The sequence below is a fragment of the Varroa destructor genome, unplaced genomic scaffold (genome assembly GCF_002443255.2).
Source record: "Varroa destructor unplaced genomic scaffold, Vdes_3.0 BEIS01000003.1, whole genome shotgun sequence".
NCBI classification, from domain to species: Eukaryota; Metazoa; Arthropoda; class Arachnida; order Mesostigmata; family Varroidae; genus Varroa; species Varroa destructor.
In genome coordinates, this window is record NW_019211456.1 from 8,019,720 (window position 1) to 8,046,765 (window position 27,046).

General features: G+C 39.0%; 2 protein-coding genes and 1 long non-coding RNA gene across 6 annotated transcripts in view; 1 reads left to right on the top strand and 2 right to left on the bottom strand.

The window, feature by feature from the left end:
- On the bottom strand, positions 1-13,658 carry LOC111246633 (glutathione S-transferase omega-1-like). Of its 4 annotated transcripts, none has more exons than XM_086982357.1 (7): positions 13,334-13,658; positions 9,976-10,084; positions 2,840-2,939; positions 2,501-2,596; positions 2,131-2,281; positions 1,067-1,170; positions 1-769 (listed from the first exon to the last, which is right to left on the bottom strand). In XM_086982357.1, the coding sequence occupies exons 1-7, from the start codon at positions 13,356-13,358 to the stop codon at positions 638-640; spliced, it is 717 nt and encodes a 238-aa protein (XP_086838483.1). In that variant the 5' UTR covers positions 13,359-13,658; the 3' UTR covers positions 1-637. The 4 variants fall into 4 exon arrangements, with proteins under 4 accessions (XP_086838483.1, XP_022652280.1, XP_022652281.1 ...); XM_022796545.2 differs by having other exon boundaries at positions 2,499-2,606; positions 13,334-13,652; XM_022796546.2 differs by lacking the exons at positions 9,976-10,084; positions 13,334-13,658 and adding an exon at positions 3,011-4,039 and having other exon boundaries at positions 2,499-2,606.
- Positions 5,707-27,046, top strand: part of LOC111246635 (uncharacterized) — a 22,016-nt gene continuing 676 nt past the window's right edge. Inside the window, exons 1-3 of the long non-coding RNA XR_002671742.2 lie at positions 5,707-6,169; positions 16,092-16,469; positions 16,985-26,896. This is a non-coding gene — a long non-coding RNA (uncharacterized LOC111246635). The remainder of the gene's footprint in view (positions 6,170-16,091; positions 16,470-16,984; positions 26,897-27,046) is intronic.
- Rbsn-5 (Rabenosyn-5) overlaps positions 24,510-27,046 on the bottom strand; it is a 7,228-nt gene continuing 4,691 nt past the window's right edge. Inside the window, exons 9-11 of the mRNA XM_022796544.2 lie at positions 26,850-26,949; positions 25,996-26,169; positions 24,510-25,882 (exon numbers count right to left, since the gene is read on the bottom strand). Of these exons, the coding sequence (XP_022652279.1) occupies positions 25,796-25,882; positions 25,996-26,169; positions 26,850-26,949 (361 nt within the window). The 3' untranslated portion in view covers positions 24,510-25,795. The remainder of the gene's footprint in view (positions 25,883-25,995; positions 26,170-26,849; positions 26,950-27,046) is intronic.

A 27,046-nucleotide genomic window follows, 5' to 3' on the forward strand; every position in this document is an offset into this window, starting at 1 on the left:
TAAGCATGACACAGATTTATTTCCAATACATTGTTCATTGATTAGTAGTTGTTAATGATGTAGGATGAAATATTTTATGTTTCAACAATATCCTTAGTAATCCTGGGCATGATTCAGATGTCGATGTGTTTATCATGTTTTATTACGACTAAAACAGAAAAGCTAGTTTACATCGCTTCCTCGTGTCGAAAGCTGTTGAATGAATTTTAGTTGAAATAAAGCAGACACACATATTTGATCTGTCTGTTCAGCTGTATCAAGCCATCGCATATTCTGGGTCAATAAAAGATTTTTTTACATTCTTAGTAAAATGCACCGATTATAGTTGAAATCTATCTCATTTTTGAACGGACCACATCTCTCATGGACTTAATCCTGCCCGATCATGAGCCGGACTACAAACACACAAGTAATTATCTAACTAAATAAGAATACGGGTAGGCCGGTCACACGCCTTCTCTTTTGTCTTTTGTTGTTAGGCGCGAGTATACGGGAAGTCCTGGACAAGCTTCGGGCTCTCATTGAGCGCCAGTCATTACACGCGTCGCCGACTGACGATCGATACGACTATTGTTATAAAAGCCTAATGTAAATTAAATAGAATTGCAACGTTCGCCGATTGTGCGTTTCTTTTTGTCTACATCAGACCTTCGTTGTAGTTATATTCCTTGTCCATGATGAGACTCTTATTGAAGGCAACGAGGTCGAAGTAGTCAACATAACTGTTGCCCCATTCGGTTGCGCAGATCGCGTCAATCCATTCCGAAAGCTAGTGATCATGAAAACAAAGAAGCAAACAAAATCAGAAACACAAAAACGAAACAATATCCTATTTTAATAATACGCTGTAAGTTATTTCACGGTAAAATAAAAATAATGAATAGAAATATAACGTACACAACCGTACTTTAACAAAACTTTAAAACCAAGGTTTTATTCGTAAACAAGGTTCGTATTAGTAAACAGCAGTACTGTTTATCTGCAGAAGGGGCATAACTGCCGTAGCATAACATGTAACTGTGAGACGACGAAAGCGTCTTGAAGCCAAGCAAGCATAATATCTTACCTTGGGATGGGTGCCCATATCAATGGGCCTAATGAGAGAAGGCAACACGTCGCACAGCGACTGGGCTTCGTTGAGCAGAGGGTAAACGCAGTAATCCGCAACGCCTTGAATTTTATCATGTAAGTTAAGTTCAACTTGGACAGATATAGATGTCCTATACATGTGACAAATTATGTTGTATGGCCGCATTTGAAGTCGGCAAATCAGTGGCACGTTCTCGCCGTCACTTCCTTTGTTTCTCTGGCGAGCTTTAGATGACGCAAAGCTGATACACACCTATACACTGTATTCAACTAATACGCTCGTCCGTTATGACCAGAATTCTCTTCATAATAAAATTGCACGTAACATTTTGTAGTGTTTACATACACATATGGAAATTTTTTTTTCTTAAAATGACAAATATATATAATGTGAACACTCTTAGGAAATAGATATTGGCGCTTATGCACTAAATTATTATAAAGTTGATGTGACGTATGTAGCAGAGCGGAACTACAAATGCACGGAAGACTCCAATGTCGCTACTTTCGACAAAGGCTAAATTACATATGGCAGAACGAAGCTTATTAAATAACTACGGGGACTTGAGCTAAGGGACAGACGCTCTGAAACTAACATGAAATTCCTCTGAGGTATAATTTTACTATCGAAACAAAAACAACGTCGTTGAAAACTAGAAAGCGGAAAAAAAGGCAAGTAATAGTGCTTTTCGCGCGTACCTGCAAGCAAATTAAGATTTGTCCTAAAACACATATGAGAAATAATGTAGCAGGAATATTTGAAGTCAATATTTATACGTTTATTGTGTCCCGCAAATCTCCTCGAGAGCCACTACACGGTTTAGAGGAGACCATGTTTTTTTATGGAGAAAAATCATAAAGTTGTTGATTTCCTTTTGATTTCACTATCACTGGTTAAATAATAATTCATATATCAAATATTACATACCTTGAGTACTCTCTCCCTCTCTCTCTATAATGTTATTTTTCGAGATGTGCTGCTTAATCTTTCGTGTGAATATTTCGAAATTTCACTGTTTAATAATCGAAATATATACTCACTCGGTTTGTCATTGCGGAATAGGTATTTGGTTCCTTTTTTCTTGAGATGAGCCTCAATTTCATTCATGTTTTTGTGGTACTCTGCCGACATATTCGGGGAGAGATCACTTCCACATTTTCCCTCTATAAGATCGCACGTTGTTTTAAATAGCTGCGACAAAAAACAGAGCGAGTAAAATCATTGTCCCATACAGTCGTTTCGTACACTTAAACCTACTGTAACAGCCTAATACGGTTAGGTTGTCACTGCACCTATCTATGCATTTTTTTGTGCCACTTCTTTTTCGTTTCGAAATTGTAAAATCTCGTACGAATTAGCAACGAAACATAGTAGCTATATTGGAATCGATCACAAATAAGGTACTCACACCTTTAGCTTTCTCGATGAATAAGAGCTCTTCTTCCTTATTCGCGAACAAACTCTCTCCGTCCAACGTTTCAACGTGCTCGATGATTGGCATTGAGCCTATTATAATCTAGCAATGAAATGAAAGAGAACGGTTTAGTTTACCCTAATTAATAGAACAACATAATAACTTCTCATAAGCGGAAAAGAAACGGACTTGCAACCCTGAAGGACTGTATTAACAATAGTTAATTTATGTGTTTACGTATAGTAGTTTAGTCAATGACAGTCTTCACATAATAGCAGCGACATACGGCCTGATGCTTTGTTGACAAATTTCACTTGAGATCATTGTTTACGTACGGTTCCATCTGGCATCTCAAGGACCGGAACAGATCCAGCAGGGTTGAGTTCCATGAACCACTCAGGTTGACGGCGCAGGTTGATATTTACAATCTCGTGCCTGGACACATCAATGAAAATCTTGTCAGATACGACACATTCATAGAAACTAATGGCGAAAAATAAACCTACCTTAATTTCTCATCGAACGAAGTTGAATTCCGAACAATGCAGACCAATGTTCTCGTTGAAAATTGTTCCAATGACATGTGTGGGTAAACTTCGAATGCTTAATTTATTTACTCCTTGCTCGGTAGAGGAAAGATCATCATTTCATAGATATTGTAACTGAACACGGTCTTCTGCTCAGCGATATCGGGCTCCAAAGTTCAGTTACGTTAGAATACGTAATTACGTAGTTAGAACGCTTAATGTAATGTTTTCAACATAAGTTTAAGGTAATAGGCTTCTGGCGAGGGTTTTTTTAGAGGCTAATGTGTTACCCCGCTTGCAAACACCGAATTTCAACTGTGGGGTTGTTTAGTCGGTGCTAAGGGCGTTTAGCCGGCACTTTTTAACTTCAGTAAATGCATCCAGTAAATTCGCACCTTTCCTCTTCACCAATTCCGCATCAAGACGTTACTTATTAGCATGAACAGCTTCAGCCAGTATTCCAACACGCACTTCAATAGACTTTGTTTACACTTCCGTACATGGAGGATTCGTCAGTTAATCAACATACAACAATGATGGAGCGTGTTCGCCAGTCGTCTCCGCCTTTGACCAACCGACCGATTTAATCCAGATATATGAAGGCTCTTCACTCATCCCAGCATCTTCGATATAGACGCTTTCACAACTATACACAGGCTTTATATACTTGAAAAAATATTGCACCCTGCTATGTGAGGCCGTATTTCTGTGAGCCTATTTACCTTGTAAGTGGTAAGTATCGGTAAAATTATGCATTTTCGATTGCCAATTAAATAAAATATTCAAGCTGTAAATAAAAGAAAAATCGGTAAAAAAAAAAGAGTCATTCGTTTAATAATTCTGCAAAAGTCAAATTTTCAGGATTGAAGCTAAGCTAATCTTAGGCAGACAAGGTGAAATTGATTGCGGTCAATTCCATCAGCTAACTATCGAGACAGCTTAACCAAAATTTTCGACATTTATTTGTCCGTAGCAGGTTTGCGATACGGTCGAAACGAATTTTTCTTTTAAATGGGGAAAAATATTAGTGTCTAAATCTATTTATGTTTCCCGTACCTTGCACTAAAGCTGGATGTACTTTATCTTCGTTAATTGGGGTTTGACGAGGCAGAGATTTTATAATGGATATTTGATGATAGCGTTTGTTATTGATTGTCTGGAAGGGTGTCAGATACTGAACAGACAAAGTGTAAGTAAGGTCATATACATACAGTTAGAAAAAAAACAAGAACTAGTTATAAAGTATATAAAAGGTAACAGGAACTTTTAGAAAGCACCAGTGTATTCTTGATGATTCGTGATGATATGACCATCAAATTCGTCTCGGTTAGATTTAAAAAGATGACGCGAGTGATACAAAAAGCGTTTCCCACAACTGAAGACCTATAAATGCTTCGATCAAATATCTCCCTCTGAGTATAACCGAAATAACAAGAAATCTCTCGGAAAGTCTTGTATCCATTCATCGGCTATACTTAAGTAAAAAAATAGTAAACGTTCAGCTGCACGACGTCTCGGTGCTGTTTGATCTTAATTATCACAGCCGTCATTCATTTAGTAATATTCATTTTGGATTCGTTTCCGGGGATTACACAGTGTCTTTATTGAGGCATAATGATTTATCTTACAAGCTTTTAGATTGAATTAGGATCCAGAGAGGAATTCGGTTGCAAGTTATGAGAACATTACGTGCCTGTTATATGTCTCTATTTATAAAAAAAAAAAAAAAAAAAAAAGTATTGTTTCCCGGTTCCATATATTGCTGCCACGATGGCGCATAAAACCATTTCGTTAGTCGTTTAGCATCAAATAAATGCGCTCACTTTTTTATAAAGTATAAATGGTTAGACTACTGGCAAATCGCAAGTCGAGTATTACCAATAATTCCGGCCTGGCAATGTCCTAAGGGACACAGAATACGCGATTTGTGAGGCAGTTCTGGCTACGGGTTGTCCAAGCAAGGCAAAGCCACATAAAAATATCTACGCTGATTAATAAACGCATTCTAAGGTTTAGTTTATTGGCCCCATGACAATTTACGGATAAGTGGCACTGTCGCGTGGTTTTTGCAAAGGTGTTTGAGCACCTGGCGTTTAACATGACCATCATCGCCACCATAGTGATCAGAAGGACGGATGTAACAGAAAAACGCTCTCGTATTTGGTCTGGACTTCACCAAGAAAATCTGAAGAAATAACCCGTCGGATGGGGTTACTATTTTATATACTATTAAAATATAACGCAAGTCTAAAAAACGCTCGAGGACGCTTGTTGGACTGTCAGACTGCTCGAGTAATGGCTGTGAGAATGGGCAACCTGTTACAGTCATTAGATCACAACACGTCCCTTTAGGCATAGGCAGACAGGAAGTTTACATGCAGCAGCTGTATCTAGAAAGGTGTATCCCGTCACGGAATGCAGAAAACTGGTGCTGTCTCATAGCGCCAAGCGAGAACGCGCAGGGACCAGCTCTCCTTTAATACACAACACGCCAATGTAAAATGCATTACATAGGCCGGGACATAAGGTATTTTAGGATTCTGACTGGTCGCTATCGCATCAAGTCGAGGGCATTGTCATCGCCATTGATCCTCAATTACCTTTGTAATATGCCTCAGCAGGAGAGGCGACGCATTGCGGGGGAGTTTTTCTCTGTGCCTTCTTCGAATTGCAAGCCATTTTGGCTGGCGACTGAGTAACAACGGGCAACTAAGAATCACAGGATATGCACTCGCCAGCTTAACGGCTTTAGCCGGTTGCTGCAGAACTTTCCCGCAATAATGTCATAATCTTAGCTCAATGTTTTAGAAGAAGCTGACGCCTTTCTCGCGGACCCATTAAAGTGACAGTAGATCTAGCAGCGTAAGCTAGCCTGAAATATTCTCTCGTATAGAAACGTACCGAGTTTCGCCTACAAATATTAGAAGGTTCTTGATTTTCAGGTTTTAGGAGATTTTTTTTAAATGAAAGGACTAACAGCATGCTGCTCCATGGTGCAAGCAGCTTAACAACGTCGATCACATATTAGTTTTAAATTTTGTTCACTTAAACTTCTTACTTAAAGAAAAACTTTCTAGTGTTATGTTGGTTACCAGGACAACACTGAATATACTTCATTCAGAATCGAAGGATCATGCGGTAAGCGTTTGACATTGCTGTTACTTCTTTTGCAAAGTTAAGCCCTATAGACTTATTATATTATTACCCAGTTATTATGACATTAATTAATATTAAATTAATATTAATTAAGCATTATCCAGTGCGCATTTCTCGACCCGAAAACTGCTCCGAGCCGTATCTGCCCCTGACAGAGTCCCAACAAGACATAGAATATGCATCCTGATCTCTTGGTAATGACCGTTACTAACGGTTAGAATATAACAGATACTAGTTATTAATAGGTGATGCTGGCAACCACTTTATAGAGATTTAATCGGTTCATATTTTTCCATTGATATATTATATGTGCGGTACGGAAGTCGCTAGTCCATTCCCGATACCCTTCTCACCAACTCTGCCATAACACAACAGAAAGACAATGTTTAACGTGTTTTCCTACTAATCATCGGGATATGTGGTGGGCCCAGGTTTACATACGAGCAATGGCAGACTTCGTTTCGTGCTGGTAGCTAGCCGTCTAATGGAAACTCGAAGGACTTGGTGGATGTTAATCTCTTGGCAGAGCGTTTACCCATATCGTATGCATTAGTCACTAAGCTAACCACTGGAGGGAACGCTAACAATGGAATGGATAGGCTTCCCGTATGGCCTGCTTCTCCGTCGACAGAGTGAGCTATGCGTGTTTCTTACTCGTGGCTATGAGAACAGTTTTAAACCTTCAAGCCGTTGCGGTTGCATTTACCGAGCGGGTTATCTTACACCTATGGGATCCTCCCAATAGACATCCACTCTTTTTTTGGAGTTCACACCTTCATCACCTTAAAACTTTACTTACCCTATAGTGCCGAATAGAACCCACCTACTGCAGGCGTTGCAGGGTCTCGTAGAGAGAAAGGCTTGTAATGGAAAATTGACAGCTAGAGATTCTAGGGCATAGCGGGTATCGTCATCCGATTGTCAGCAAATGCTAAGCTGTAAACTGGCAAAGGTGTAGGCTCCTTTGTGCCAACCAACCACAAAGGCCTGTTGGCGATACCGAAGTATTAGGTGCATCTTTTTGCTGGTATCACAGATAGTACCTGCTGGATGGTCCAACGTTATTCGCGACCCTGCAGTAACACACATTCATACAAGTCGCGTATTACAGTAGTTAAATGTCTGGCTATGTAACGGATGCTTGAAATGATAGGCTAACTCGACAGCAGGGCCTGGCAATGTGTTAGCGCAGAATATGCTTAAAAACCTCTTGGGCTGTGTAAACAGGTCCTAGAGCTCAGAAAAGAAACATATGGAGCTACGGCGGCGGCAGCAGTAAACGATGATTTGTCGCCGAGGTTCAACAGTAGCACGAGATGACCACCACGTGAATCACTTCTCACTCACGGTTCAAACTGATAGGTAGAAATCACTGCATTTCTTTCGAACAAACGAAATATGACCACTTTTAGCTTCGACATCCGGTTGGTTTCATAAGCGGCCAGAACGCGTTTTCATAGCACAGTTTTATGATCCATTGTTACTTACGGGAAATGGCCCTACCGTACAGGTAGGTATTTCATGCGGCCACCTCAAGCGTCAATTTCGTCCTTATGGTAATAGGTCCATAATAGTTTTTCGATGTCTGTGGCAGATGAATGGCATATATACAAGACTTTTTGTGAGCAACCGAATGTCAGAACTCTATTATTGAAATGGTGAAGAAAAAGTCAAACATTTGGATTGCAATGCACTTGTTAGACAGCTATCGTGCCCATAGAGTTTGCCACATGTGCCATTCGATTCCTGCAATTTGAGTGAGCCTTAAGCGGCTACCACTTACTATATTGAAAATAGTTCATACGGTCCGGCGTTAGGCTCATTCCACACATCTTACACAGTAATTTACGTGGCGGATTGTTAATTACCTAATTAATTCACTGTAGATACCGTAGCAGTCAAAACAATGCGTTCTAGTGACCGACCAGCAGTGACTATAGACCATCCCAGAGCATAAACCTACTGACTTTTTTATGTGTTTTAGTAGCCTAATATAAGCTTTAGGATCAGTTTACGATACGAGCCGAGACATTTTTTTAAGCTATACAGACGTCATTCCATGTTTCCCTGAACAAGTTTTACATCGCTTGAGTTGAACATCTTAGAGAAAAAAGTTAGTTACGTGTTTTTGCTGGATCACTAACTAATATGTAATTCATTAACTACAATTAGGACAGGAAACGTCGTTCAGTTGACGGAAATAGGTTTCCTTTGAAAAATTGTACCATGTTCCCCTACTTACATCAAGTTATTGGGGCAGCTATTTTTCATTGCAACAGCGACGGACTGGCATCTAATGAGGTGCCAATCCGTCGCAAAACTGATTCGCAGGCCTATTGAACATTCGGTAGGCAAATTTCTTTTATGTTGTTGTCAGCGTTAGGCTCTCGAGACGAATACCACATTGGGCGCTAGACGGAACTACGAGTAAATCGCTTTACGAAGCTGACAAGCCGTATCGTTTTGTAGATCCGGTCTCACATATCTTCTGTGGCGCTTTGCGGTGTCTTCTCTGCATCAACCTCCCTTCCTTCAGCGACATTACCAGTCTTCAATCAATTATCTCGCGCGCTATCGTCTGCTGAATCGAACTGTCGTTTCTTGAAACCATTTCAGCCCCCATGAACGTCCTCTATCCTCGTTTTTTGATTTTTGCTGACATCTTAGCTGGTCATTGGTCTCGTTACTGGGTCCGATAGCAGCGTCGCATTCGACACCCAGATCGATCTCCTCAACGAAAAAGCGATTTAGTAAAGTTTCGATATTAACAAGATTGTTTGTTGTAGACGTTCACAGTGCATTCACGGAAGCCATTGCATTCATATCTAGTGCTCCCTAGACCGCAATGGCAGAACCGTACGAAAGGTGAAATACCATAGGAGAAATGGCATGCTCGACTGGTGGATTTCTATGGACAAAAACCAAGGTTTTTCTTTTCTTGTCCAAGAAACGAACCAATTCAAGCGCTTAATATGCCAAATGTGTCTGATACAGGAAATTACGATAAAATAAAGTATCGGCATCGACGGATATTATGATTCGAAAATGAAAACTTCGTAAAGAGGCGGTTCAAACATCCTAGGCCCATAACCTACAATGCTTTATCTTCCTTGTGCCTCGTCGACTAGTTTACTGATCGTTCGTTGCAATTTTAATTACACACGCGAAGCTTGTGCAGTTTAATTGGCAAGTAAACTAAAGAAATCACTTAAAAAGCAACGATGGCAAGATATGTTCGTGGAATAGGTGCTTAAGCCTTGGTATGCATAGTACAGATTTACCATAGCAGAAAATTCAAATAGTATGATTAGCCAAAACGGAAATAGGAAAAGTGAAGGAAGCTGAAAACTTTAAGATCGAGAAGGGAACTCGAAGTAACTGAGTCGGGTCCTGGATCGCACAGAAGGCGGGATCAATATTTGACTACACGACCCTCATTCCATCAAAACGTCGACGAGGTTGCAGCTCTAAAATGTAAATTATTATGGCGCGACTCCTGATAATGGACTGCGCATTGAGCTAACGACTGTTGTTCCAAGCAATTCGCAGAGATGGTTAACCATAGCAATCATATTTTCAGATCTACATAGAAGCTTAAAAAGAATGTAGGCCAAAAGAAGCTGTCCGGGTACCAAGTTGCCTGATATTCGAAATACTGACTTATACACTCACTGGATTATTTCCTTCTATCTCAGTAGCCGTGTGTATGATTCCTGTGACCTTAGTATGAAAATTTCACCCATTTTTTCACTATGACTTCTAACGAATTCACAAATGAATCTACTCACGCTATATTCTTAGCTAGCAAAGCCAGTCGGCATCTGGCAGACCAAGGGCAGAAACGCATACTATACAGTCGAACTGTACCTTCGGATGGGCCTTGGGGTTTCGTGGCTCCTGCAATAGAGATGTTATTTAAGCTATTTGACAACTGCAAAGATTTATAAGCGCGCCATCAAATCGGCCTTTTAAGCTACCGCGAACTTCGACGTTTTGTGTTATTTTTACATCTGCAACAAGTTTCACGTAAGGCACCCTGAGTTAATCAAACGAACATAATGGTTTTCTATCATGATCTACAATATACTTGCATGATATACGCATATTTTATAAGCAGAGCAAGCATCTATTGTTTCGACGATTGATTTCGATTGATCTATCGACGTATATCCGACGATATTATAGTTTATCTTTGAGGACGCGCTGAGTGCAGGCGAGAATTATGTTATCGCTTTCCACATTTAGCCTCTCGAAGCCGATGCCTGGAGATACGTTGCGTACACAGCAACGTTTATGGAACAACTCTGTTACACACTTACCCGGTTATTAGATATTCTATGCTCATGCGTCTCATGTTAACAAATAAAGCTACCTCGCAGACATATCGCCGAAGTAAACTATCCTAAGCGTTCGATAACGCCGGGAACTCTACCTGTGAGTCCAGAAATCGATTTCAACGACTAAAATGTTTCGCATAAAATCGTTAACAAACCGTTACTTGGTTTCTGGCAAAGCGATACAGCTTTCTGTATGCGATATATGAAAAATGATCGCAATTTTTTCTCTCTGAAAGGTAAAAAGCGAATATTTGTGAAAAGGTTCCCAGCTTAGTTTGAAGTCGGCTTAGAAGAAATGCTGGAATCCTCTCTAGGCTTATTGTTCATATTGGCACGTAGTAAAGCACAAACAGAGCATAATACAGTAACAGTGAAAGGATAGGATTTTCGTCTGTTTTTTATATTGACAATCTACGAAAGATTTTCTAACAAACCATACGAGCGAACAATGCTAAAAAGCCAGGGTTGCGTACATAGACAATCAAAAAAAAAATTACCAAGAGCGACAATACTGAATAATAAGCCTAGCCTCTCGTTTATCTCATCTAAACATGGGTCCGAGACTGACTATCATTACAGATTCTGTCCTAGCATTGAATAAGAAAAGCGACTTGTCGGCAGACTTGTGGATTTTAGTTTTGCCTAAAGGGATAATCTTCAGCGATTCGCAATTTTCCTTTCTGCTAACGGCACCGGAATCACTATCTAAACACCCAAACTGCCAAGATCCTTATTTTTTTCTCTATTCCATTAGGTCGGGTAGATAGAAAGCACTATGGAAACATACGTCCGTAATAAGTTCTAACGGAAATAACGGGAATTCCAGATAAAAAAAAAACACGGCTTACGAAGTCGAGAACTGAATAGTGCCGTTTGTATTTTCCCCTCTCTTGAACGGCGATGAAGGAAAACACATATACGTTACTCAAATGACCACAGAGAAAATGAAGGTGCTTGGCAAAATCCTTAAGTTAATTCGAGAAGCGCACTTAGAAATGATCGCCTCATCGTTTAGATATCAGGTCATCTCAATTCCGACCATTGAGTAATGACATAAATATGCTTTGAAATACCGGACTACTTTTGCCCTTTCTGCCTATATTTGTTTAATTTTTTCTTTTGCAACGACACAATACTTCAGCGTCAACAACCCTTCGCACTCTTATAGCTCTAGGTATAGCGAAGACAGACTCCAATTCATTATTCTAATAAATACTGTAATAATTAGGCAAAGCAAGCGCAACCGCATGATTAGCTGTTTAATTAAAAAATAAAAGTAAACACTTTCAGGCAAAGTTTTCTCTCAGATATTGACTTTGACGTAAAGCACTGCGATACCGTTTTAGGCCATTTATAGAAAAAGCATTTTTCGTCACCCGCGGTTCCGTAATCTTACTTCGGTCTACTAGAGAGAATCACCACCGTCTGACTACCCAAAATGATCTGCATATTCAAGTTACCCTTAAACATGTTCAGGAGGTGTCTGATGCGATTTTTCATTCCAATAATGAGTTTTGGGTGACTCTTCACCAATCTTCCTCTATAGCTCAGAATATGATGAAGAACGCGAGCGCGCGTGAGGTATCATCCCGTACACAATTGTATACGGAAACAGGATTTATTACTGAGCGATTTCTCTAATAGATATAGGCAAACACTGCATTTTTGAAAAGTTCCCGTTGTTTGTGTTTGCTAAGACCAAATGAATTATTTCCTGAGTCGCCATTGTCAAGCGACGCTTGTATTAGCTATTTCACAATGACAACAATTAACGGTGAAATATAAAGATTATCGATTTCGATCAGCGTTACAAAGTTCATGCTGTCTAATGGAGCTCTTGTTGGTTAAGTACTTCCACCGGTTACTGGTTAAGATCTTGCTGCTGTTCGCAGTCTGTTTGCTTACTTTTGTTGTCATCTTTGTGCCCATACCCCCTGATACTCAGAAATGCCCCTGCATATTCCTGAGTAGTACGATCTCGAGGTGGGCCGCGTAGTTATCTTGAAACTTGAAGGAATTCAGTGAAACGTAACAGAGACTTTCCTTAGCAGAAATAGGCACATAACATCGAGCATGGCGAACGTCAATGTTTTGATGAAAAGATCTACGAACCTTACGTTACTCCAGACTGTGACTAGCCAATATGTTTAATGCCTGTCGTCATCTATTTCGTATAACGGCTGAAGGCTGTTTTTCTCATTTTTCACTATCAAAAACTCACAATCATCCCTAACATTTTTGGGTAATTTTTGTTAATGGCTGCTATCGATTGTGGATGGGAGGCAGACTTTAAAGTCTACTTTCTTTATTATTGACTTTAGTCTAATATTTTTTGCCATGCCTTCCTCTTGATTCATTATACCCCAGAAAACCTGTCCGAACCTAACAACCTTAAGCCAATTACCTCATTAATTTAAATGATAGTGTCATCCGAGCTTTAAGCCTATAAGTTTAACTGCGATAGTTCATATCAACACCGGATTTGGCTTCTGCATACGCAGAAAGTGGACCTATATTTCGCACTGATGGTATAGGTCATGGCAAGATTAGAAGGGGCCGGTGTGTTTTTGACTATATGGAATGCACATATCGAAAGCCCCTCTTGACAACACGATCTAACCGAAGTATCAGCAGCATCTAAGCTACAGAGTTAGCAGATAGGGCTGTAGATTCAAATAGATTGTTAGTACTCAGATCACAGGGAAAGCTCAAAGGAACTTATGTTATCTAACTTCTGTTTCATTGATTATTCTCGCGGGGTCTTAAAATGCTCACTGGTAATCATCAAAGTGCCTGCCACTCCACTCACCCTTGCAAAGCGCCCTTTCGGACATGACTTCTTGGGAGTTCGACGCGTAAGTTAACCGTGTGAGCAAAGTTCTGTTTTGAGGCACGTTACACCTATAAGTGGGTCCGTCAGCACCTAACCTATTTCGTATCAATGATTATGAGTCGTACGCATAGGCAACGCAATCAATCCGATGCTGTGTTTATTGTACTCTGTGTTCGAACCACGTCCGTTTCTATGCCGTCTATCTCTTGTATGTATAACAGCTGAAGATGACGTACTTTGTAGGCCGAGCACTTTGCGAGGAGTGGCAACCGCCTCGATAGATTCTTTCTATTTTTTTGGTCAAAGGCGTGCGACCTGCGCGCCGTCTTCCAGGACCTGGGGCGAGGGTGGCCGGTTGGCGGTCGCCGGAGAAAAGGCTCGCTCGCAATCGTCATCATAATCATCACCAACATGAGCAACATGACCATAGTCATCGTTTGCTAGCAGTAGCGGCACTGGGAGAAATAGCAGCGGCGGAATAAAGAGCAACTTTGGCCTCAACAGTGGCCGCAGTTGCTACTGCTACTGCTACAGCGGCTTCGCCGGAAGCAACCGGTCGATGTTGATCTCCGTGCGCTGTCGCATCTCTCACAAAAAATGATTTTCAAGAGCCCGCTGCGACAGGCTGAAATAAGAATGAGACTAACATGGGGGAAAGCAATAACAGAACGCTACGCTTACTTGTGCTAGACTCTAACCACGCTCTGAATGACTCGATGTAACTCCTCTGTAAAGTTTACTCACAAGCATATATATATATATCGAAATGCACATACCTCTTAATTTACACAGTCTGTGTGCGTCGTCGTTTTCACAGTAGCAGCAATAACTACGCTTGGTCGCCCCTCGTAAGCAGGCCAATCTTCCCGCGCCAGTGGCAGACCATAAGTATTTATTTCATGAACGAGCTTCTACAGATACCGTACATAAAGTTAGAGGTATACACTAATAACGGCAGGTTTGTATATAGCAATAAACCAATCGCTATTGACAAACAGCCAATAAAAAGAAAACAGTAAAAAACCGTTTAGCTTGTGTGTCGAAACGTGATCAAGGGCGTAGTCACGGGTTTCTCGTTTTCTGTGGATTGCAACATATGTAAAATACAGTGCACTTGTCAAACTTAAAAGACAAACGTCATCACATCGAGAATGCCTAGGTTAAAAACCCTATGAAGACTATCAATTTTTCCTCAATGACGCAACATATACGCTGTTTGGCCTACTTATTTATTAGCCGCTTATTTCTAGCCACAGTATGGAAGTTATTTCAGAATATTTGAGATCTTAATATCGCCTTACCATGCGTTTGCCCCCAATCTTAGTCTTTTTCCCAATCTAGTATTGGATATTAGCAATGAAATAAGGTTCTACTAATTACAAGAAGAAAAAACAGAATCATTCATGACCAATAGCCAAGTGTCGACTAATTCACCAGATATATTTCATAGGCATCCCTGTCTTTTCTATTGACGTAATTGTGTAGGAAACATCCATACGTGCGTGTACCTAACAAAAGCTACATAATATACGGTTGCAATTGACATCTCAGTGAATTTTGCAAGCTTGTTTGTCAATGTACGTTAGATATCCTAAACAGTCGTCATAAAGTCTTTAATGATTGTGCAACTGCTGGTGCACGCATAAAGGAAAAAGAACCGAAATAACATTTTTTTTTGGCGTGCTCGGTTCAGCTCTTCTTCCACACTTCGTCTTTCTTTGACTACAGATGGCGCAAACGGCGCCGACATCGTGGGTGCTATTGGTAATGATTAAGAGACTTCAAGTAGAAAGTCGGCATCACAGCCACCAGCTACTGCTACGTCGATGTGAGTGCAAGATAACCATCTTGCGCTCGCTGTCGCGGATAGCTTGGCCATTCTGTTGCTAGTGAATGACGTTGAATACATCAGGAGGTCCACTAGACGCCGCTAGCCTACCATGTCCGTTGCATCCTATGCCGTGGTATGACTATGCAGTGTAGCATAAGAGATTTAATTGCGCTTCGGCTGTTGCTATACAGGAAGCAGCCCGCTATTCTAAAACAGAAAGTGAGCAACTCAATTGCTAGATACGGCTTCATCAATTGCGATGATAACTCTGAGTTCGTCGTCGATGAGGGCAGCAGTAGCAGCGGCGGCGATGCCCGTAACATATTAGCCAACAAGACACATGTCGGTCCTCCAGAATATAAGATTCCTCATAACGCAGTGTCGCCTGGACTGTTCAGGTCAATCTAGCATGAAACGCTGGACATTTTCCTACAAATGTATGCTCAACAGCTTGCCAGCTGAGTACCTCACCCGTGTGCCCTCTGTATTTCCACACGAAGATATATACAGCCACGAAGGCCCTGCATTCAGCGAGAAAAATGCGGTGCGTGCATGTATACTTATATCAATTCTTAGATACTATTTACTCGATTATTCTGTGAGCCGATTTAGCTTGCAGTGCTGGCTAAACAAGCTTAGTTTCATCGGTGCCCTCGTAGATCAGCCCTGGGGGCTTTGGGTGCCACCAATAGCTTATATGTATAGCTTGTATGGTGCTTAGTCAACGTCCAACTTATGTCATCGCGCAAACACTTGAGAGCGTTTTAGGACAACGCTTAGTTCGGGTTTAATTCGGTACAGGGACACAGAACAAAAACGCTATACTAGTTCAGCAAATTAAGAAGCATTAACGATAGGACTAAAAGAAGACCTTACCATCTCTGCGTATATTTTTTGTTTCAGTCGCAGCTTTCGTCTCACGCGGTGTTGCCAGGTGCCTGTTAACGGCGGTGATTTGTTAGCGCAGAACGCAATGACATAGAAAAAAAATGTCAACTGCATGTTATCTTTGCGACGTCATCTTTAAATCGATCTGGGTAAACACAGGCTGTGCAAGTAAGACTGAAGCTAGTGCAGAGTAGGCAAAATTATTTTGTCTTTCCGTAAAATCTATACTTTCTTCCTAGACAACATTGGACGCAAAACGTTCGAGTTGGGTGAGCTAGACGATTCTGGCATTAACATCCGCTGAAAGTATGCTAACAACGGATAATCGTCAGGAGGTGAATTATCGTGTCTGAAGTTTTCTCTTCCATATGGATTACACCTAACCAATCATATGTAAGCTTCGACACTTCCAGTCACCTTGTCAGATATCATCAATCGGACCGGCTGCTACTTGAATAAGAGCATTTGCCGGTATTCGACATTATAAAATAAAAATGATGATGGTTCGTAGACATGTTCCTTACTTAACTTCAGAAAAACATTGTGCGACCGGCACCTTGGTACTGAGGAGCACAAGTAATATTATCCTAAGCCTAATAACGTGCTTGTCATGTCAAAAACGTCCACTATATATATATATATATATATATATATATATATATATATATATATATATATATATATATAGGGAATGCATGTAAGAAAAGATGTTTTTCGTAATGTCTTTCAGAAGCAACACATTCCGAATTTTTTGTTCGAAGAGCTTGCAGACGTCTTTCAAAATTCATTATTAGAAATTACACTTTAATATTACCTATAGTAAATTTATTAACGTCCATCTATAATAAAGTTTGTACATCTAAGTTGTCGAAAAAAGAGCTAGATGGTTTCAAAGTCATTTATTTCAGGTAATGTAGGTCATATCGAGTCGACATGGGTGTCATCACAAAGCAGCTTGTGCAGTAATAGATGCACTCAAATGACTTTATTCAAACTTAAAATGAGCGCACCGAAGATGAATAAAATTTGTGTGAAAATGCATTATAATTTTATTACGATAAAGGCACAATTTCTGCCAAGGCCCATAGAAACTTGTGCTGTTCTTGGAATATGCGTTACTGGGACAACAGCCCAAAGATGGCGCATGTTTCCATGGGTTCTTGGTCGACCAAAAACGAAAAATGTTGACGAAATGATTGCGTAAGTTGAGCAAGACTACCGCAAGAATAGCGATGACATCGCCAAGGAGCTACCCACCAACAATTCTAAGCTACTGAACAAAGCTGAATACAAAAAAGCTTTATTTTCGAGTGCCATACGAATTGACGCAAAGCAATGCACTCGATCGTACATCAATTCGCGAACCTTTTCCAAAACATATTAAAATCAAGCTATTTCAAAATCGATTGACTGAGAATAATGGAAGTTGACCACATATAACAATAATATGTAAACAAAAAATAAAATAAAAAAGTGCTTCGTAACCTGTGTAAAAACTCAGACCGTTTGATTACCGCCGTCTAGCTAGGTGACGGATTCGGACTTTTATTGTCAGCCACTAAAGAGATTACAACGAGGCATCAAAAAAGTAGACCGGAATTAGTGGTTGAAAAAGCTTGAATAGGAAATTTTGATGGATTTGCGATACAGGCCAGATTTTGTACTATACGATCACCACCCTAAAACTCCCTTAATAGCGGTGATTTATTTTTAATGGATATTGCAATGACAATTTTTCATCCAGAAACTACAGAAATTCTACAGTAGCAGGATTGATTTTTCAGAAAAATTGATTGAAAAAGTAATTGATCAGAATGGCGCACATCTAGCCTCGTAGTATCATTTTTAAATATAAAGCATATTTGCTATAATTTTATTTTGAAAAATGTTTTTCGACAGCTTAATATTTTACTCCCTCAATTTACTATAAAATGAATTGTTGCAGTTGTTATTCTCACCTCTCAAATTCTAGGTTAGTCACTCTAATTATAGATTAAATAAGAAATCAGCCTAGCTGTTCCTGGATCGTGCGAAAGATTTTACAGCTCGTGCACAACTATTCAATCTACCCAACTCCTACAAATATAAACATCTATTTGGACGCGTCGTATAGTTCTGCATGCATACTTTTGGCGGGCATAATTGTACCAGGTGCACTGGGTCAAATGCTAATCCATGGGCAACCTTCACATAAGATATATAACTACCTTGAGAGCCTAATCAATTGAATGTTCGCTATTGAACTCCATCCCGACCCAGCGCTTTTCTAAGTATAAAGCTACAACGCATTTGTGTTTTTTTGCCTCGACATTTGCAATTTAACCTACGAGACCCTTTCAAATCTTAAAAACACACAAAAGTTGACACATATAATTTCGCTGTAAAGAGCCTTACAAAAAAAGCAGGTTTTTTTTTTATTATTATGTTACAGCAACTATGTTACACTAGATAATATCGACCTTGCAAAAAGAATTGGGCAAGCAAAAACCTTTCCTTTTTCGTCAATTAACTGTCTTTTATCTCATTTCCCTCTGATGACCCAGAGGTACCATGTAGGGCACTTATTGAAATGCTAAATAAAAATCTCTGTTTAGCTAAACCTCGGCCATTTCACCAACAGAAAAAAAGACGCTAACCAATAACTTATTTTTACAAAAAAACAAACTGAAAATAAACCGATGCACTGCACAATATAAAACGTAAAAATGATGACAGCATGCGTTGACATAACCTGCTCCCACTATAACAGTAATCCATATCAAGTTGCTAAATGTCAAAGTAAATTACTCGTCGCAAAGTTCCCATCTAGAAAGCAACTCTCTTAGCAAAAATAACACGCACAATGGAGTAACTATCTTGCTTAATAAACTGCCCGTTTTTTTGCTTATGCCATCCGCGAAGTAAGAGGATTTTACATTCAACTGTGTTGAACGTGATAATTACTGCGCAATGGGTTTTACTAGACAATTCGTAGATACATCTCAAAAATTCTGTATAACTGCAAGCTCCGCTGCAACTATCTGCGAGTAGCGCATCTATGAAGAATTAGCTATTAATCATCACGGTTGTTCTTTGCGAAGGACGAGAATTCGGGCGTTGGCGAAGCTACTTCAGATTGTCATTGCACCTCCTATCTATTCTATCGCTTTATTCTAGAGGTATCAGATATTTTTTCTGATAGTTGCTTTGCTTTCTCAGAGCCATTAGCCGTAGCTCCGACTGCAAAGCTAGTATCATCTTGTGGAATTCTGTCACTGTTAGTTGTACGGAAATGGGCTGTTATTTACACTGGCAGTCACTCGAACCCCACGAAAGCTTGTGTCCTCACAACAAGTATAATCTAGCCTATCTATCGCTAAACGCCTCAGTACAAGCATCTAAATGACAATCAAAATTTTGTTCACAGAGCCTTTGTTTTTGCCTTATCTGACTAAGCGTACGGCATACATTTGTCGTTTGTAGGAATAGCCCTACTATAATATGTTTGTTAAGAATTGTCATTTTAGAACTAGAGAATAATAATATGTCAACGTTTAACTGTAGCAGAACGTAGCCGCATTTTGAAATACATAAGTAAAAGCACAACTATGTATATATATATATATACCATAAATGGCTAGTCTAGAGCATAAGATGTACATTTGTTAGTCCTGTATTGCAGGATTCGTTGAAGTATATACAGTACACTTCAATCTCGTCGAACATAGCTACTAGGCTAGAGGGTCTTCGACGACTGTTATAACACAATAGGCCATTTATTTGTTAGACCACAGCAACATCCTGTCACAAGTCACCGTCGTCATCAGTATTTTCAAGATGGAACCTATAAATCAATTAATAATAAAACACCACCAAATTATGCTGTAAGACTGTTTTTACAGTATTGAGCAGTTATTAAAAAATATTTTCTAGGGATTATTTAGCTGTTGATTTTCAATGTTTAACTTACACATTTAATGGGCGACAATACTTCATCACATCTTCTTTAAATCTTGTCTAATTAAAAGTGCGATTGCCTAGGCCATCTCGCACGCAGTGACCCAAAATACCAGAGAAGAACAATTCAATATGGGGGGCCAACGATAGTCTGTTTTACGCTTGGGCAACAACAAAATCATGGACAGAGTAAGAGATATCGTCTCAGGAGCGTTTAGCTTCATATTGATACATGCGTAGGATACAATCATTGCTAGCTAAATAAAAACTTGTTACTGAAACCATTATCTACCGCGCACAAGCTGTCTTGTTTATCTTTTGTTAGTCAAAAGGCCACCTTAAAAATTGCATTAAGTATCATAATTACTCTCGATTTCATTACGCCTACGATGTCTACAAAGAATTAAAAAATTGTTTTTTTTTGATAAATATGGAAATGCACGGAACAGAGGCCAAGCAAAATTAGTTTTGTTTAAAAACAAAATGAATCCGTATGGTATACAAACGACATAGGCCGAGCAAATCATCTCCACGAACGCAGTTTTGTATAGCTCGCCGTCCGTCCCATATTTCTCCATGCTGTGAACTACATGACATAAAAATGTTGTCAAATGGCCAACCATTTGAATTTCCGATTAAATATAAAAACTATAGGAACATCAATGTCCTTGAGGAAAACATCTGTCCCTCTTTGAAAATTAATTTCGATTTAACACTAGCTAAAATAAAATAAATTTAACGGTAATGCACAGAAATTCATGTGTAATTAATGCTGATACATAATTTTTCTTTATAATGTTTTTAGACGCTTACCCCACGGAGTATTTGGCAAAAAAACAGCTTGGGATCATTGAATAATGTGTATTTTAACTTCGCCACTAAACAGTCCGCAACGAGCGGTCATCCGCATGTATACATACTTAGTTTATTAATCTGTCCTTTATCTGCAGAAGGCTGAAACGTACTAAGTGTGTGTATGTGTATCCCTTGATAATAATGCTCCGCAGAAGAGCTGAGGTTTATATAGCAAAATATAGAAGTCTATCCAAACTCAACTATGAACACGAATTAGGTATAGAATAATGTTCAGAACGCTTTCTCAAAACAAGGAATTGGAGCAGGCAACATGTACCGACCTCAGTTTGCCGTCTTTAATATGTGTGAATGCATTGTGGCAATGACAAACGTAATTTATTGCATGAAGTAAAGGATTGTTAAAACAAAGCAGCACCTGCCAACAACTGGAGGTTGTTCGAAAAGCCTGGATATGTACATAAATAGGTTTAGCAGAAATAAAACTGAACGAATAACATTGTACACATCCTCCGATTTTTTGAATAAATTTTAAATTGGGGATCTTCAATCAGTTACAGTCGACTATCCTAAAGAGACGCTCATCTAAAACACCATCGATCACACACATTCTCGCCTTCGGTTGCTGCTTTATATCTGTCAAAATATATATTGTATTTACCTAAAACACATATTTCCTTTTCATGAGCGATCTCAGGCTCGTGTTGCGATAGTCCCAACTGCTGGACGCTGCTGGTTAGTTGCGATAGTACCAGCCTCAGTCCATTTACCTCTGAACTTGATTCAGCATGTCTTAGGCGACCAGCTGTAATGAACAGGTGTGACATATCTAAGCTATGCTGCTCATCTGTGTACCAACTATGTGGATTGGTTCCGAACTGTGTACTTAGGTAAATGTGACTGCGAGGGAGGTTTCATTTATACCCTATTATTATTAGATCCTATGTAAGCTGTATAATTTCCACAGGGTTATACTGGTATATCGTCTTTGTAGTTCTGATCATGGTTCGGGGTTCTCAGAGTCAAATGGCGAATATCTCAACAGTCGCTTTCTCCTTGCCCATTGTTTCTCTAGGAAGACTACTAGTGGTTACTAAATTAGTTTCATCTCTCTATTTCGTATTTTACGTCCGGCATTGCCGTTAGACATCAGACGGCTGGCTCCTGCCAGCACGAAACGAACCGTATGTCTATGCCCGGATTGGAATTTAGGTTACCGTGTGTCGCGAAGATAAGCAAGCAAATACGTTAACCACTAATCTATTATAGGGCGCCTAGCTACCTAGTAAACCCAACTTATTTTTATCACCCCGGTGTACATATCGGCTTTTGCCACATAAACAATACCCGTATAGTCTGCGATTGGTGACTTCACAACGGTACAGTTTTTATTGCGCGTCCGCGTGTCCTTTACCGCAATGCGTTCCTCAGACTAACTTGGGTCGATTTGATACAGTCGACGGCCGTAAATGGGTTATTGCTTGTAAATATTGAGGTTAACCGATGCCTAGCGGCGTCGCTGCACCGTTTATTAATGTTATTATTACTTTTATAAAAAAAAATGCCCATTAGTCTAAACTAAGTGAATCTGCCTTTGAAAGGTATGTATGGCATATTCTCCAATTGTGTGTGGCACATTTAACGTGATGCTATCGTATCAGTCGGCCTTTGGTACCGTTAAAAATCTTTTAGATTTATCGAACATTCCTTCATTATAAAAGTCGGTGGTGTTGCTGTCTCTACTTAGCGGTTTTTCATTCGTACAATGTGACATTTTGAGAAAAAGATTACTCATCATTACACACGTAAAGATGCAATGTCCAGCGTTCCTAATATGAGTAACACATGAACCGGTTAGCTTGCAGTTTTTTCAGAAAGTTTATAAAAGATTACTCAGCATAATAAATGTATAAATCAAATACGATAAATGCGTAATATATAATATGTAGATACGATATATTGATGTTTCTCAAACTGTTTCTATTCCCACGTACTCCAGGATCTATAATAGAACACTGAACTTCTGCAAATATTACAATGATATTCTTACAAAGTATTTTGCCATAAAAATTATAAATTTGCGATAAAAAATAAAAAAAATACATGGCACTCACGTTATTAACGTAACATATTAATGACGTAGATATATCTAAAATACAGTTCATAATGAACGACTGCCAGTCGATTACTGAACTGAAACCTTTTCAAAGTAATAAATACATCAAAGGGTTTTGGCGAACGGCGCGATCAGTTGGTCAATACCAGAGTGTTTTATTTATATCATATATATCTATCATATATAACACAGCAATGAGCCTATTTGAAGTTAACCTAAATAATTTCAGCCGTTATCAAATTATAGTAGAACTTCGTGATCACACAATGATCACCCTCGAAATACTGGTTGACGTATCCATAACAGAGATATTACAACGCTTACACGAAAAATATGTGATCTTCCTTTCTCCTGTCTTGGCTTAGCTAGTAAATATTGAACTAGCTACCTATCTATTACTATCTGTTTAAGGTCCGTATCGCTGAATTCGTTCGCTTAGTCACTAAATGAATCATTTGCCTAAGTGAATCAACCGTGTTCAATAAAAACCGGTTTCTCTTGGTAGAAACTCGTCTCAAAAATCATGCAAGGAACCCGCTATTATGGCAGAAAACGATGGTTTGCCTCCATAATTTTAGCAACGATTAACTATAATATAATCCTTTCGCTCTAAATAATGCACTAACGTAATAAGCTTTTTCGGTTACCTGGAGTCGATAAAAACGGAATATTGAGTGATTATGCATCTGCAAGGGCCGGCAACAAATGTATTTCTGATCAACCTTTTATTTCGATGAAGTCGTTAACGAAGAAATTTTATGTCGCTACGACTTCTACCTCAGGGGTCATTTGCGAGGACCCCAGGTATACACTATATATCATAAAAGTCAACCAAATACTTTTTGAAGTTCTTAAAACCTAAAGAGTCACTTGATATTGTTTGCTCCTCAGGCCTTTTAAACGGGTGTCTGTTAATTATTTTTGACGAAAAAATGTTCATTATCGATGCAAAAATTATTTCCAAACGATCGCTACTATTTTCATGATTTAGAGGACATGGCTATTGTACGCAAGGTCGAATCTCCTATTCAGGTTCATGTTCTGAGACAAACGTGTGAAAGAGACGTCATGCCAGAGTAATCTTCCCGAAAAGGCAAAAAATCGACAGCGTAGTTAATCCGCCTGTCCTGCAAATTGTTGTACTAGATAGTGCAGAAAAAAGCGCACGTGGTCACCGGACAACTCAGATTTCAACTCGCACTGGTGTACATGAAGCGCGATTGAGCAAGAGTCCAAGAAGGGTCGACATGGTAACATCGACTCTCTCACTCTCGTGTGATCAAAACGGCGTTCCAATCGAGCCAATTGTAAAAGAAAACTTTACAGCGAGTCTGTGATAGGTTTAATTAAATGTATTTTTGTTTAGATGCAGTCTTACAATACTTTACAAGAAACATTTCAAATTAAAACGTATCAGTTTGTAAGTATAGATAGATTTACTAGATTACCGTCTTTATTATTCTTTAATACCTACTACTTGATAAACTACAGTTGGAATTATCAATATAAGCCATAGCGTGGCCCGGGCTATGAGCACCCGCATATTACCCTAAAAATAATAAACTAAATTTACTAATTAGTTGATAGAACTATCTTTATTAAAAAATGCTCTTTACAAAGCACATAAATTTCCTCATAATATGAGTGTACCACTCTTACAACTTTACAGACATGTCTTTTTGCAAAATTAAAGCGGTATATATAATTGCCGTTGTATGTTACAACACAAATCGCATCAGGGTCAAGAAGTAGAACGTGTCCCTATCACTGGAATGCTTAATTCGTTTTACCGTAACAAGTAAATTATGAAAATTATGTTCAGATAAGATTTGAATTAACCTGCTGAAAATAGCCTTTCAAAATACTGCTCAATACAATATGCGACGCCTTATTTATGTCTTAAACTCGGGGTGTTCTTATACCTTTCGAAGCGTATGCTTCAACCTTCGGCGTATGTCGACCTTCACATAATCAACTTTTTAAGATTATAACTAGGTGGTTGAATGAGTATACCCAAAAAAATATTACATGAATAAAAACTTTAGTTCCCATTTTCATCAACACTGCTAAAAAATCGTTAATAAAATTCTATTTGTTGTTGGATCGAATAGATTATATATTTCTGATGAAATTACGATAAGTATAAACATGTAGGCAACCTCCTTTTTTGACTATCAATAAATCTTTTTATAATTGACATTTTCTTGAATGATCGCACGGTGCATGTTGACTGATTCGTCTAATGATAAAATTACACAACAAAGCATCATTTGGAAAAATTCCTAGTAGTTCTTATTACAATCATTGCACTACTGCCGTTCAAGATAAGATAAGGATGAAAATAGCCGCCACCAAAAGTCACAGAAGAATTAATTCTGAAAGAACGGTGTGGCCATTCTGTGTTACAGTATTATACTAGATTCATAAAGATATGTACCACTTTATGGAAGCTACTAACACTACGGTTTTTGCTGTGTAAAGGAATAAAAAGTTTGAATCATAGATACGGTTATCTAATGTTTCATATTATTAGATGCGTTTCTAGTATCTGTTGAAACATTACACATTATATGACACGAGGGGTTGTCTCATAAAATAAAACCAGCCGTACATTTTTCATATCTGATTGATTTTTTGAGGTAAAATGTAGTAATCATAAATAGCAATCAAAATAGCAAACGTCAGGTTGTCGAAATGCTTTTATGTGTATCTTGCACACACTAGAGGTTAACAGCGTGAACTTTAGCACGCTTTTGTAAACTTCCGTAATCAATAATTGCATCATGATAGTTATTGACAATTCGATAAACTATCAAGACTCCCTGCCTAAGAATATTTTGAGTATTTAGCGCGCTCAGCTCCTCAGGCCAGCTGCAACTTCCAGCTGTCGTAAATTCTCAGCTAGAAGATAAACTTCGTCCGTTCGACCATCCTCCCGTGCCTATAAACCATTCAAGAATATACACATCATATGCGAAATAGACGAAAAGAATAAATTTTTTTACGTGTAGACCTTTATGGTTGATGTCGAAGCTAAGCCACAAGATCGCTTACCTTGGCCAGGTATCGTTTAATATTACTGATCTGTTCCAGCAGAGGATCCAGTTCATCTTTACCTCCATTGAAAGGATCGGACTGACCTGATGCCACCTGAGGACTCCAACCACCTGCTACAACTGTGGTTGGTACGACCGACACGGCAGATGGTCGTTCCACGCGACGTCGTGCCTAAGGACATGTGCACGTGAACAAAAGATAAGTGTATATGCTTTACCACGTATTATCTGAAGAAATGGGCGGATATTCTAAAATAAACATTAACATATCTTATTATAAGTCTGGTGATTGCATTACTTTTCGTTTTAACTCAGTATGATGTAATTACATCGAGAGATACATCAGTTTTTACGTGGTACCAATCCTCACGTATGCATACTTACTGTGGAACATAGTTAATTAAGGATAAAGTGGCGCACTTGTAACGAGTGTAAAAAAAGTTCGTACGGCGTATCGTTCTTAGCTGCTTGAGCTGGAAATGTTTACAACCATATCGTAAAAGAACTATATGCAAATGATACTGATGTGCTACGCCGAATAAGAAACAACCTAAAACAACGTCTCCGCGTAGTCCGCACAGCCATCACCTAGACATCGCTTCTTCTTGCTTTTACTTGTGTAACAAATGAAGAGTATTATACTCTGTGGAAACTTCTGTTCTCCTGGGTATAGGTCATAAAAAATCTACTCTAGTATTATCAAGTCTTTTCACATCAATATCAAATATTATGAAGATTACTGCAGATTAATAAATCTGCAGTAAAGCAGGTGTACATATTGCGAATAATCTGTGCATCTGTTTTATCTGCAATGTCTCTCTAGGCTCATGTACATATAGAGTTACTGCTAACCTCTTCACGACGTTGCAGGGCGACTCGGTCAAGTTCCTCTGCTTCAGGTAATTGAGGCATCGTAAATACGAGCTCTTTAACGTACTGCACGGTTATATTTCTATGGAATTCAAAAATAAATATTAGTGTGATCACATGCAGTTTTTGACGATCTTAAATAGAAGCTGCCGTTGAGAAGATAATACATATGATCATTG

Bases quoted from the DNA above. Each gene is read 5' to 3' on its own strand.
- LOC111246633 (XM_022796545.2), bottom strand. From the start codon at position 13,358: ATGTCCGAAAGGGCGCTTTGCAAGG. The intron at 2,607-2,839 runs GTACGTAAACAA...TTTCATTGCTAG, and splicing joins TTGAGATGCCAGATGGAACC to ATTATAATAGGCTCAATGCC. The intron at 770-1,066 runs GTAAGATATTAT...CATGATCACTAG, and splicing joins ATATGGGCACCCATCCCAAG to CTTTCGGAATGGATTGACGC.